Source organism: Chlamydotis macqueenii, chromosome 2 (genome assembly GCF_036417535.1).
Source record: "Chlamydotis macqueenii isolate bChlMac1 chromosome 2, bChlMac1.mat, whole genome shotgun sequence".
In the NCBI taxonomy this organism is placed as follows: Eukaryota; Metazoa; Chordata; class Aves; order Otidiformes; family Otididae; genus Chlamydotis; species Chlamydotis macqueenii.
This window is the reverse complement of record NC_141557.1, coordinates 4,616,868-4,630,522: the sequence shown is the minus strand read 5'-3', so window position 1 is coordinate 4,630,522 and position 13,655 is coordinate 4,616,868. Positions and strand designations below refer to the sequence as shown.

Below are 13,655 nucleotides of genomic sequence, written 5' to 3'. Positions count from 1 at the left end.
TATAATGCCAATTTTCTAGAAGTAATGTCATGTCATTTTCCCTGTTGTGTCTTGAAGAAAAGAATGTCTGTCATTCATGGCATCCCTGCAATCTCCACCAGTTAGTTCCCCTCTTTATATTCCTTTTTCGATTGCTAAGCATCATGCTTAGCTTGTGAGATCTGCCAAAGCCACAGCACAGTACAGACATGGAAGGCAGCAAGGAAAAGACAGTTCCTGGACTGCTCAAACCTAATTTGAGGTTGTCTGTAGTACTGAGTTGTCCCAGCCCTAACATGAGCCCATAGCTTTTACCCAGCAGATTCCTGAAGTTGAACTTTTTGGTGCCAGTTCAGTTTGTGAAATTCTGTGCATCGTGACCATTTTGTTTGGTTTTATATGTGCACCATGAGCTGCTCATGAAGGACTTCAGTGGAGGATCTGCAGGGGATGAAAGTCCCTTGTTACCATCTTGCTTATGGCACTGCCAAAGCCACCATGGCCATCACTGAGATCATTAACAGAGTTAGACTGAGATTAGTATGATGACTAGTTGAACTGAGACATGCATTTTGGTCATAAAACCCAGGACAATAGCTCTATCTGTCATCAGATAGCAAAGATGGAAAGCAATTAAATTCCTCTGGTTTGACAAGTTGCCACCTGCCAGCTAAGTCATAGTAACTTGTCCATCGCGAGGGTGAGATGAAATGCACCACAACCTCCCCTGAGTGTCCTAGAGCACATTTTCTGTTCCAAGTTCAGGACTGAAGAAAAGTTTTTAGGCCAAAGGCTAAGCAAGGAAAGCCATGGGGCTTTTGGAGTCCATGCCAGAAATGATTTTTTACAGACTTACCTGAAATTTAAGATAGGAGTGGGCTGTATGAGATGAGGACACCACTGTTAAGGATCTGTTAGCTTGACTGAGAAAGAGGGAATCACCATAATAACAGGCCCTTAACTAGAAGTTGTTTGATGGCTGAAATTTCCAGGGAAAAATATTTGGAAGTGGTATAATATTCCCTGCCATATGTAATTCCTCTGAGATAGGCTTTTGCTTTCCATTGCAGCTTGTTTTGCTCAGCCTGTATTTAATGCAAAGGTTTACATTGCAGAGGTTTACATCCCAGAGATTACTGAAAAATAATTGAAGAATTCTGCTAGGAAAAAACAACAAAATTCATTTTGAGATTTGCCACAGAAAAATTGTGATTTCTGATGAAAAATTTAACCCAGGACTATTTTAAATAAACTGGAAACATTTGTTGTTGGAGAAGCTGTTGTCCTTCATGGAGACACTAACTTGCGTGTCTTAAATTTCTAATCTTTCATGGTCAGTCAAGTCCTTGACTGTGTTGCTCTATCAGAACTGTTATGTAGTGGAGAAAATCAAACCACAGAGGATCATGGAGGCTTCACGAATTTGAATTACAGCTCCTTGAGAAGCTGATATCTGATTTGAAATTTTGTGGAGATTTTGTTACTTGGTGGTTTTTGAATGAGAATGGAAAAGTTCCATCTAAAGAGGGATTTTTTCATACCTAAACATGCCCATGTTTAGCAGGATTTTTTTTTAAGTCGATTTTGATGCCATCTTTCAACCAACCCTACTACCAGCCTTGACCATCTCTTGAGGCCTGAGCTCAAACCTACTCAGATCAAGGGGAAGGCCCTTTTCACTTTACTTACTAGATTTTAGACTATGTTCTCTAGCAATAGTATAAGAGTTGTGTTAATTGTTTCCCTATGTTCCTCCATCTCTTGAGATCAAGAGGTACAATTCTTTTAGTCTTGATTTGTCAGGAGCTGTCCTTTTAACAGAGCACAGTACGGTGGAGCTCGAGGCCATATCTGGTGCTTTTCAGCACACTAATAATATGAGGACATAATAGTAATTGTAACTGTTGTATGACTGTTGGCCTTGTCAATGAGAAGCATTGTCATTGACCAAGTGTTTCTCATTCACTGGCCAGTAACTGTTTTCAATTATTTTGTGTTCTGCATTGTGTAGCCCTGGTGCAGATTACGGCTGGCGTATGCCAGAAGGAAAGAAGGTTTTCACTCCTTCTCCCCTCTACGTTTACAGCACTGTGACAAGTCCAAAACAGAGGCTCTGGAGGATGATGAGATAGAGGAATTTTACAAGATTCTGACAGAAAGGAAGGAAATAGACAAGATCTTCCAAAAGTACTCAGATGCAGAAGGGTTCATGTCCTGCCAGAACTTGGTGAGGTTCCTCTATGAGACGCAGCAAGAAGAAGATGCTGTTGTTGCTGCCCCTGCCTTAATTCAAAGATATGAGCCCAATGAAAGAGGTAGGTCGGAAACTGTGACTGGTTTTCTTCGAAATCTTGCTTTCTTGATGAACTGCAAATTGCTTTGCTGCTGCTTTGTTCTGCAGCCACGTGTGTCATTTTCTCCTCGCAGCTGCTTCTAAACCACCAGTCTTCTAGGGGAATGTTAGCAGCTCTAGGAGAGGAGGGCACAGGAAAGTCTGGGAAATATTTCTCTTCAATTTTGGCTTGAGTACACCAAGCAGCTGAAGAGGGGTTGATATACAGAGGGTGATGAAATTCCTGAGGGAAAGGCTCTGATGGGTTATTCCTATGTCCCGACCTCACGTGGCTTTGCAAAGTTAAGAATGTAGCAATATTTCTGTTCTCCAGAAGGAGGAATAGAGGCAAATCTTTTTTAACGTGGGCACTTGAAAAGCCATCACTATCCTGCTATACCTTCAGGAGAGAGACAATGCTTTGCAGATTTCAGACTTGGGGTTTAGATTGAGATCTAGCTCAGTTCCTCAGGATGGGGAGATCTCAATTTCTCCCCAAATTTGGGTAATTTTGCATTTACTCTTTGCAAATCATGTATTCATTGGATAATCTAGACAGGATTTATCTGGCTATGTTTAGACATCTGACAATTTCTCTGTGTTAGCCTGAAGGAACCTTGAAGTGCTCAAATAGAGATTTTTGTACTGTAGATCTCCAGAGAGAGATGAGGTAAGTACTGTCTTTGGTACTTTTTAGGTCTTATCAAGGACAGGAACTCTCATGAAAAGCTGTGCTTGTGAAGGGGTTTTAAAAGCATTTTCAGGCACATGAAGCTGTCATCATCATATGAACAGCACCAATGTCTTTACTATTAGCTGAATGCCTAGGCAGCATGTTTTGCCTTTGAGATCCTCTGGAGATCAACAGGTGTCATGGTGAAGGTGATGGCACAACCTGGTGGTGTCAGATTTTCAGTATGGGGTTTCTGTCTATTTATCTCACAGCCAAGAGGGGTAACGCCATGACCAAAGATGGTTTCCTGATGTACCTGCTATCTGATGATGGGAATATATTCAACTCCTGCCACCGTAAAGTTTACCAGGACATGACTCAACCTCTCAGTCACTACTTGGTGTCATCCTCACACAATACCTACCTTATGGAAGATCAACTCACAGGTCCAAGCAGCACAGAAGCCTATATCAGGTAATGTGTATGTGTGTGTATTTCTGTGTGTGTGTGTTTATGTGTGTGTGAGAAGTTGACCTCTTTCTTACAGAAGACATAAGGTGCATCTATACTGCTAGGTGCAAGAGGATCAAGAAGCAATCTCCCACCCTGAGACCAGGTAACGTGGACTGGCCCATGGTCACATCAGGGTGAGCTGTTTCTAAACCAGGTTGTCCATGACTCCCTTTTCACACCACTTTGACCTGGGTCTCTGCTGGACCCCATGTGGTGTCTGCCTGACTGTAAGATGTATAATTACTAAATTTAGGAGTAGTTTAAAATATCTGCAATCATGTGGAGGCTGGATTGCAGCCCTCTAGCATCATGTTTTCAAAACACAGTGCTGAAGGGTTATGTTGCATTCCCCAGAATATGGCATAAGATCATGTGTGCAAGGAGCTCAGAGGGTGCAAAGATTTCTGGGATAGAGCTGCAGGACTGTGTGGGGACTGAAAGGAGCAAAAATGATGCATATTGTCATGATATTTATGATCTATACTGCCTTTTGAGAGTACTCCCTGGCATGGACTATTCCTAGAACCTTGCTGGGGTTTATTTTGAAGAGACCTAGTTGGAGTGCTCCAAAAAAAGAGGTAGGCTATGAGCTAATGAAGCAGTGTGGGTGATCAGGAAACTTATGCCTGGTCTCTCTTTAGCAGCTCTGATGCTCACATAGTGTCCCTGGACAGAACATTAGGTGTTACCTACTTCTGCCTTTAACAACGACTGCTGTCTGGTGTCTCATGGCCAGATGTTTGCAGTTGCCTTTAACAACTTGCACAACCACCTTACATGATTTCATCTGTCACCTGTACTTTTACCAAGTGAGACCGCGTTTCCTTATAAACAAGCCAATGACTGCAGTTCTGTCTTTGTTTAATAGTAATTTGATTCTCAGGGAACATTGAAGAGTCACAAGCTCAAAAGAGTAGAGTGAAATCTGGCAGAAGTTGCTTTTCAGTAGCTGTTTGAATTCCTCTTACAGAATTGTGTTTTGATTGTTAAAAAAAAAAATCCTATGATTCTTACTGCAGTGAGTTACGTGAATTGTGTTATCTGAAACATACAGGGAGATACTGTAAAAAAGAGAAGATCACCTCCTAGACAGATAAGTCTGTACAGAGGGAACCTACATTTGAAAGTAAATTAAAATGAAGCTGTGGCTATGTAGAGGTGGGAGTTTCAAATGGAAATTCAGTCTGTAGACTCAGTTTGGGAAACTGGCCCTCAGCAGTCTCCTCAGCTATAGTGCAGTTCTCACAGCTCCCTCCCTGACAGCTCTGAGGATTCATCTCTCACATCTTACCAGATTTTGATGAAGTCACATAATCCAGGTTTAGTGACCTGGCTTCTAAGACAAACTATCTTACTGTCTTTCTTCCAATACAGCCACTCTTGTTTTTCTCTTCTCTTCACCATCTTTGGGAAAAGATTTGGGGTATAGTCATGAGTGTCCTTTCTCATCTGGCACTCACTATGTCTTCTTTGGATAATTCTTACCTTGGACTTTCCCTACTTCCTTTCTCAGATCCCACTGTGCTTTCCTTACTCATCCTTGAGCTTTCTTTGCTGGCTGTGAGCCTTTCTCCATCTCCTTTCCTGTTTTTCCAAACTCTTCTTTTCTCCCTTGGTCTCTAAACTTCCCATCAGCTTCCCCAAGCAATACCCGTGCCAGATGCACCCTCATTTTGAGATAAAGCAGAAGGTTTAGAACCCAAACAAGTCCCTTCTTTGTTTCCAGAGCCCTCACCAAAGGCTGCCGCTGTGTGGAACTGGATTGCTGGGATGGCCCTAACTCGGAACCCATTATTTATCATGGCTACACTCTCACCTCCAAGATCCTCTTCAGCGATGTCATTAAGGCCATCAAGAACTATGCTTTCAAAGTAAGGACAAGGGACCCTCTAAGATTTCTCATATTGCACAATCCAATACTGAGAGTAGGTCTCTGCCCTCCCAGCAGAGAGCACAAACAATGAAGATGTCACCTTAGCCTTTCTCATGGGTACAATATGTGTCCTTCTGTCTGGGCATCCAGGTTCTGCTTTCTGCAGAGATCCATTCCTGGAAGTTGTTGGACAGGCAGAGCACTATCTGAGGATAACTTTGAATCTATACCAGCACAGCTGCATCCTGGACCCCACTGCAATGAAAATAATGCCCAATATCTTGAGCGTACCTGGTGGGAAACGCAAACAAGTCCATGATTTGTGTGGCTTTGATGGCTCAGAGTCTGTTCCTAGTTTAGAGGAACCCATGTGCATGTATTTTCGAGGGACTGATGCAAAGGACTGCTTCTATTCTGCTTTCAAAGGAATGAGCAGGTTTGGAGTCTTGTATGGCAGTGCTGGGCCAGCAGCCTTTGAAAAACCTTGGGTCTGTCCGGACTCACTGGGCTTTCTGCTGTTTTCCTTCAGTGCACTTGAGAGCTAGTATCAAGCTTCCTTTAGGGCTATAAAGTAGTGACAATGACAATGCCTTCAGCACACAAAATGGCTAGGAGGGGCCACAGGGAACCAGATAAGGTCTATGCACAAATAGAGGAAGGATTTATGTCACCTAAGGATTTGAGCAAAACCAGTGATTTCAAAGCCTTCCCAGTCCCTACCCCTTCCTCTGGGTAGGAAGGTGCTCTGACCCACAGTGCAAGTGGAGAATGGAGGCACAGGGAGCCTCATAAAAGTGCCCTAGCAAGTCTGTGGGAGGTGTCCTGACCCAGCCTTGTGCTCTGTCCATTGGATCATCATCTCTGGAAGGCATCAGCAGAGATCTGAGTAGCTACTGCACAGTTAAATTTGTCCAATTTTAACAAATGCTCATTGTAGCACAATACTAGACCGTACTGTTGACACATTCATTTCCAGAGAACACAACAGTGGGGACTGGTTGCTATAGACTGGTGAAATTGCAGAGTTCACTGATGGTGGATGTTACTGTCTTCTTCTAGACCTCACCGTACCCTGTTATCATCTCCCTGGAGAACCACTGCAGCGTTGACCAGCAGAGGGTCATGGCTCGACACATGACGACGATCCTACAGGACATGCTCTTGGTTGCCCCAGTAGATGGAAACAAATCCCAGTTCCCCTCCCCAGAGGTAAGCAAGGCCAGTATAGCACTTTCTGCCTTCTGAGGGTGGGACGAGAGAGAGGTCTGTCTTCCTGCTGGGTGCCAAGGAGCAGACAATACTCCTGAGGACTGGTGGGAACTGCACTTGCTGAGGAGCAGAGATAGTCTGTGGGCAGTGGTGGAATAAAAAATAGGAGTATCTAGAAGTAGCCTGTGCATATCAAGCACAAAGTGCCCTGTTGCTCCTTGTTTGTTGTCTAAAGTCTCAGAGGAGACATCTCTGCAGGACTGAGGACGTTCCTGGCTCATTTACCAAGGCCAGGGAATGTCCTTCATCTCATGAGGAGGTTGCTTTTCTAGTTTGTTCCAGAGGAGGTGAATCCTGAGGGGCTGTCTTGTATCTGCTTCCCACACCCCAGAGCTGAATATTACCTTCTCCAGGCTAATCCTCTGAAGCGTGGTTAGGTTGCTGTGCACACAGGGAAGATTAGCACCACAAGGAGTAACTACAAGATGTCTCTGTGTTTTTAATCTAGCAAGACTGGGCACTGCCTGATTTCATGGTAGGTGAGATGTTTTGCTCTGTGCAGAGGGATGTAGCATATGCTCTCCTCCTCCTTTAATGCCTTGGCTGCTCTGCTGTGAAGATGAAGACTGCTGGTTAGGAAGCAATGAGGACTGGAAGGGCAGTTGTGATTGCTTGCCCCTCAAAACTCAAGGGGAAAACTAGTGCAGGTAGCCTAAAACTGTATCAAGCACGCAGTGCCTTCCCACTGAGAATGGCCTGGGGTGATGGGGATGGAGATGTCCATGGAGGACACAGGGAGGCAGGAGGCTGCATAGAGATGCCCCTTTGATTCCTAGGAATCAGAGCAGCCATGAAGCTGGGAGCTGAGCTTGGACCCTGCAGGGGGAAGGAGATACACAGCCCTCAGCAGTGGAACACCATTATAAAATCATTAGCCGAAAATTAGAAAAAATTGGAAATGGAATCTTGATATGAAAAAAAAAAGATTGTTTCCAAAACAGAAGCCAAAATGAAACATTCATCTGTTTCCACCCTTTGGGTTTGTGTTTTCTTTCTTTCTTTTCTCTTAAGCATTTTGCAGAAACAGACTTCTGTACGGATAGCTGCAGTTCCCTTTAAATTGCATTTCTTTGCTAAAGAAATAATTTGCCAGAAATTGGATGAGCATGCCTAGCCAGAGCTGGAAGGAGTTTGTGGGTGGGATAAAGCTGGCAGTCAGCAGGGGAGAAAGGAGAGGAAAATGATCCACCCAAATACCTTCTATATTTGTTCTCTGTCTCCCTTTTTCTCTTTTCCCTTTCTGATTTTCCCCTTTTGTTTTGGAATGTCATGCCTCACTTGATAAAAAGCCTAGCACAGAGGGAAGCTGATCTGGGTTGGTCCCTAGGCACCAGTGCAATAAATTTGGATGAGTCATAATTTTTAATGGTGTTGCTTCAGCAGGGCCTTTGCACTGGCACAGATGAGGTGCCTCCATTTAAGAAGTGACTCCCCCAGGGCGAGGATACACCCAGCATGGAGACAGATCTCTGCAGGCTGTTACTGAGTTGGAAGAATCAAAGTCTCTGCTGTCACCTCCTGGCTTGCTATTTATCCCCAGTGCAGGATCAGGAAAGCTGCTGGTGGCTTTTCAGAGTACTGCCTTGTGACCAGAGGAGTGATACGAGGAAAGAAAGGCAAAACACCAGGAAAAGAAATGTGTGTTGTGTGTGAAAGGGAATGACCCCAACTTCCGTGAGATGTTTTCCCAATTCCTGTGCTCGTCTAACCTCCTCCTCTGGTTGCCCAGACGGACACGTGGCCCCAGCTGGAACAAAATGATCTACCTTAGTGAACAGATTGGGGCTGATATGCTTCACTGCAGAGACTGATCCATTTAGTTTAAACGAAGAAAAATTGCCAGTGTAGCAAAACCAATCCTTTTCCCTCTGGTACTTTTCCTCTGCCTTCCTGCTGTGTGAACTAGGGGAGTGCAAAAGGGCTGAACTGCTGATTTTTTTTTCACGGAAAGTACATTGAAGCTGTAACGGTTAAGAAAAAGAAAACAAAACAAACCAGAAACCTCTTAGATTTTCCACTTCCTCCTGAAGCTGACATGGGGAAGCCCGGGACAACGTAGTATTTTTTATATTAGGAAAAGGGTGGGATCTGTCACTGGGAAGAGAGCTGAAAGGCTGTAAATAAAAACAGAGGAGGTGTTAGCAGAGCAGTGTCAGTAATTAAAGGAAGATCGACACAGTTTGGATTCATGCTAACGATGCATCCCGCAGCCCAGGGCAGGCGTCTGGTTTATCAGGCTCCATCCAGGAACGCTGCTGGGCTCCACAGAGCATCGAAGTACCTCCGTCAAGCTGCTGTCTTTAGCTCCCAGTAGTAAATTAAAGGCCTGTGGGATGAAAGGCCAAAAGCCACATAAAAGCTTCAGGCAGTGCCAGGGTTGTAGGGAAGAGCTGATCCAGTTTCTGCTGCTGAATCCTTGTTGCAGGCCCTTCTGCCCCATATCTGATCCGCACAGGGGTCTGCAAGGGCCCCTTCCCACTGTGCATCCCAGCTAGAAATGCTCCAGGAACCTAGCCCGGGCGCAAGGCTAAAACAGCTGCCAACATTGCGTGCAACTGTTCATCGTATCAGGCATCTCTGAAACCGCTCCAGCTCTTTGTTCCTGGACTTCCTTGTTTACAACAACAGTGACTTTGGGCTTAACAGACCTGTCTTGGTGAGTGACCCTTAGGAACATGAGGCCCCCAAGTTGGGAGATGCCTCAGTGGCAGGGGCGTCTGCCATCCCACACCTCCGCTGTCCCACTAGCTGTCCCATCAGTCACATCCATTGCTGTGTCCATTGCTCCCTTTCAACATCACTTTGAGCCACGTGGCTCAGGAACCGCTTCCAGTACAGCAGTGGCAATGCAGGGCTCAGCACAACTGATCTGCGTGGCAGGGTGGCTGACCTGCTTTGCCCTGTGCTCACGCCGAGGCCACAAATGCCTCCAGATTTGGCTCAGCGAAGTCCAGACCAGGTTCAGTTGCAGGTCTCTTAAGTCAGCAATGGACTTCAGGCACCATCTGTGCCCAGGGAGATTACTTTTGCACCATACACTTAGCGTGAAGGTGACTTCAAGTCCTTCTGCCTTCTGCCTAACTGCACATCTGTGTTTCTCCAACATTAGCCCAGCTTGTGTCGGTCTTATCTGCAGTGCATCTTCTTGGTTGAAGTTCTTGAGCTGAGTTTCCCTCAAATCCTTCAAAACCTCCTTTGATAATGTGTTTCTTCCCCTTTCCTGGAGACTCTTTTCATCCTCTGATGCCACTCTACTAAACCCTGCAACACTTCAGTTTACAGCTAGGCTGAAAGACACACACAGATGGAGATGTGATATCAACTAGTGCTTCTGGTCTGCACATCTCCTCGTGAATGTGAATGTGTTATTCCCTGCAGCATCCTTGCAGATGGATCTCTTCATCCTGAGAGTAAGGTGTAAGGTGGCAGTGCTCAGCCCCTGTGCATCCATGCACGTGAGAACTTCCCTTAGAGTTCCTTTTGAGAAATAGTTAATACAATGAGGGATGAGGGAAGTTGGAGGTGTGGTCCACCTCCACGTGACTGTTTGTCTAAATAGACAAGAGGAATCACACCCTGTGTCAACAGTTCTCTCTGTTGACTCTAAAGGAGGTGTGGAAGGCACAGAAAGTTTGATGAGGTGGATCGCTTTACAAATCTTCCACTCCCACTGAGATGAAAACTGGAAATCAGACCTTGCCATGGCTTTCAGGTTGCTAACAGGGGCAGGAAACTTTCCGGTAGGATAAATATGTGTATGCAGATCTTTTAGAATGCTCTGCTCTTTGTAGCTTTTCTCCTTCTGATAAAATCAACAGTGCTTTCATTTAAGATGGTCGCAATGTCCCTATTCACAGATAGAGCCCTGCATGGGAACCATTTCACTTGCAGAGCTGAGCTTCTTCAGCATGCAGTGGAAAAGGTGGGAGAGCAGGGGAGCTCCGCTTGTGGAGAACTAAGGCAATGCAATTTACAGGGCGCGTGAGGAAGGGAAAGAGTTGTATCTATTCCAGCAGCCACTCCATTATACGTTCTCAGTAAAGTTCAGTGTCCTTGTAGTTGTATTCAACCTTGGACTTGCCACAGGCAGTTGGAATAGCTTTATGGTCTACTTGGAGAATATTTATTGAGTATTTCAGCTAATGCTTCTTCCTAAGACAAGGGATCTGCTCAACAGAGCTGAACTGATGAGCTGAGTGTCTTTCGCCTCAGGCTAGAAATACTTAATATCACATGGAGGGGAACGAAAAGAGATGGAACAAGTGCGTGTGTGTGTTTGTGTCTGTGTGTATCAGCTTATTTAAAACCTTGTTAAAGAAGATAAGCACTCAAACTTAGAACTTTGCTTCCTAGCATGCATTTAAATGAAGGAAGACAACGTTTGGGATTGGTGGCTTCTGCAGGGTGGGTTCCGTGCAATGCCAGTGTAGAATAGCACCTTCTGCAGGAAATGGAGATGAAAATGCTCCGGTTTGGGGTGAATCTCACCCCTCATTGTGGACCAATAAGCTAATGCATCTCCTCTGGAGTTAGGTGGCACATGAACTGCTCTCCCTTGTAGGCACCGTGGAAGTTGCCTGCATAGGGGGATACGAAACCTCTGCAGTGCAACAGGACTCCAGGAGGGAGCCAGACTTGTAGATTTTAAGGCCAAAGGTGACCACCATAATTGCCCTGTGGAGAGTCTTGTACAACACAGTCTGGGCTGACCAGTGTCCCTGTGCCTATGGGGAGCATCTGCAGCTTATCCAAGGTTTCCCAGAATAACCATGGTCCAGGCAGGATAACGGCAGCACCAAGGGCCCACTGCTGGCAGCCCTGCTATGGGATGTGGTGAGGAGACAAGGTGGAGGCCGTGTTGCTGTGCTTTCACTGCTGATGTTATTCAGCCATGTAGGATGGGTCTGTGCCAAAAATTACTCCTCCCATTGCTGGACAGGCTGTCCTGAACTGGAGAAGCTTAAAAGGGGTTGGTAGCCCTACTGGGAATTAAGAATCAAGCAAACTGCCCTGAATACCTTAACCCTAGTGAGATGAGGCAGTAACGTTTCTTATGGGGCATTAGAAAGCAGAGGTAAATAATCTATTGTATAGCAGGATGCTATCTACAGCCTGCAAAGGACAAGGGGGGCTTCTCTGAGCCCCTGCTCGTTGTCTCCAGTGCAATCCCTCCAGGCTTGTCCATTCGAAGTGTTGATTGGAGCCTAAAAACTCACACAGAACTGGATGTCACCTGCTGCCAGTGAGTGTTGTGGAAGAACAGTGAAGAGCTGGATGTTGAGGCAGGAGGGTGGGAAGAGACACGCGAGCAGCAGACTGAAGTGGGACTCTGAAAATGATCCAAGGGTTCTCCCAGCCATGGATGTAAAGAAGCTCTGCCTGGAAGAGGGCTGAGAGGCTGGGAGGATGGACGATGGTCAAGGGATGGGGAGAAGGATACTGCTATGCTCTGAATGCTCCTTTGGGCCTTTTATTCCCAGTAACTGGTACAATCCTCCCAGCTGCCTTTGTGCGGCTTTTGAGTGGCAGGGAAAGTGCCCCAACGTAAATAGATAATTTGTGGTAGCTGAAGAAAAACATTGTTGGCTGCTGCCTTAGGTGCCAGTGTCAAATTTCAGCCCAAACCAAGCTCCATCCACAGCTCAGCTGGGTCGTGAGGAGTTGGGCTGGTCTCTGTAAAGACGTGGTGTAATTTGCTTGCACCCACAAAGAGGGATGAGTGTTCTTTGAAAATCCCTGTGTGGCTTTTTTAAAAGATCCTTGGTTTTCCATAGTCCTGTCATTTGAGAATGGTGAGATTTGTTGCTTTTGCTGTTGTGGAAAAGGCAAATACAGGGAGAAAGGGGAACGTGCTATGCAGACTGAGGGATTGTGTTGGCTAATTCTGAAATCGCATTTTTCTGGAATAACTAGCGCCCTCCAAAGTCAGGAGCACTCAACGCATCCACGTGGCAGCAAATCTCCCACTGGCTTCACTGGAAGCTGCAGGATCTAGGGGTGCTTCTGGGCTGAATTAACTGATTTAGAGGCATAATCCACTCCCGTGGAGACAGCACCCAGGCAGTCACCCTTCTCAGTACTTCTCCCTTCTGCCAACATCCCTGCTGTGTTATTTGCGTTCAGTCAGCCCTCTCCAGGCTTCAGCCTTCTTCCTACAGTCTGATCTTGCACAAGAGACACACCAGTGGTATGGTGGTTGTGTTCCTTCACCTGAGGTTTTTATGTGGCCTTTGAAAGAGACTGGAGAGAGGTGATTCGGCACCAGAAATGCGCTCCTTGGCCTAGCTCAGCAGCCAACTGTGTTACGTTGGCACATGCTGCTGGTTATTATTGGTGTTGAACCATGGTAGCAGTCACAGGAACTCTTTTCAGAAGGGGAGGTATCTTTGGGAAGATCTGCGAACTCTTCCCTAGGCTGTCAGCACTGTAAGGTTTCACCTGCAAGATCCCTTGCATATTAAAATCCCCTGTCTGCTATGCATGAGGCACTTATCAAGAAATCAGTGGTCCTTTCTCCCCATCAAAATGTCTAGAGGAGCAGAGGGCTGCACTGTTTCAGTCCCTGTATGGATCTTGTACTTTTTCCCAAGCTGTGCATGAGTTTATAACCACACATTTCAGAGCCTGGGGAAGACGAAGTCACAGGACCACACAGAGGGGCAAAACCAGTGCCGTGAGTAGCTCCCATGAGCCCTGACTTCCTGGCTTGGCCTTGTTTTCTGAGCAACATTCGGTTTTGAAAAAAATAGTGTATTTTTTATTGCCTCTAGCAGCACAACAGTTCATGTTGTCTAATTGAGGGGATGGACAGCTCTGTTTCAGAGGGGAATCCACAGGCTATCTGGGGTTTTCAAACTCATCGCTTGTGATCTCAGAGACTGGCCCGAGGTAGGGCAAGATCTCAGTGGAAAACCAGACAGTTTTTATTTGTATCTTTGATAATAACCAGTGACTGATGCAACTCTAAAAGGCCCTGGCTCTGGTTGCAGCTAAGGAGCTGTTACACCCTTGCTCCT

The 13,655-nt window shown here is 45.7% G+C and overlaps 1 protein-coding gene across 2 annotated transcripts in view; it reads left to right on the top strand.

Moving 5' to 3' along the window:
- Positions 1-13,655, top strand: part of PLCD1 (phospholipase C delta 1) — a 54,481-nt gene that overhangs the window by 31,242 nt on the left and 9,584 nt on the right. For both annotated transcript variants that reach the window (XM_086741841.1, XM_086741840.1), the window contains exons 5-8: positions 2,066-2,294; positions 3,257-3,458; positions 5,224-5,368; positions 6,430-6,579. In XM_086741841.1, the coding sequence (XP_086597967.1) occupies positions 2,066-2,294; positions 3,257-3,458; positions 5,224-5,368; positions 6,430-6,579 (726 nt within the window). The remainder of the gene's footprint in view (positions 1-2,065; positions 2,295-3,256; positions 3,459-5,223; positions 5,369-6,429; positions 6,580-13,655) is intronic.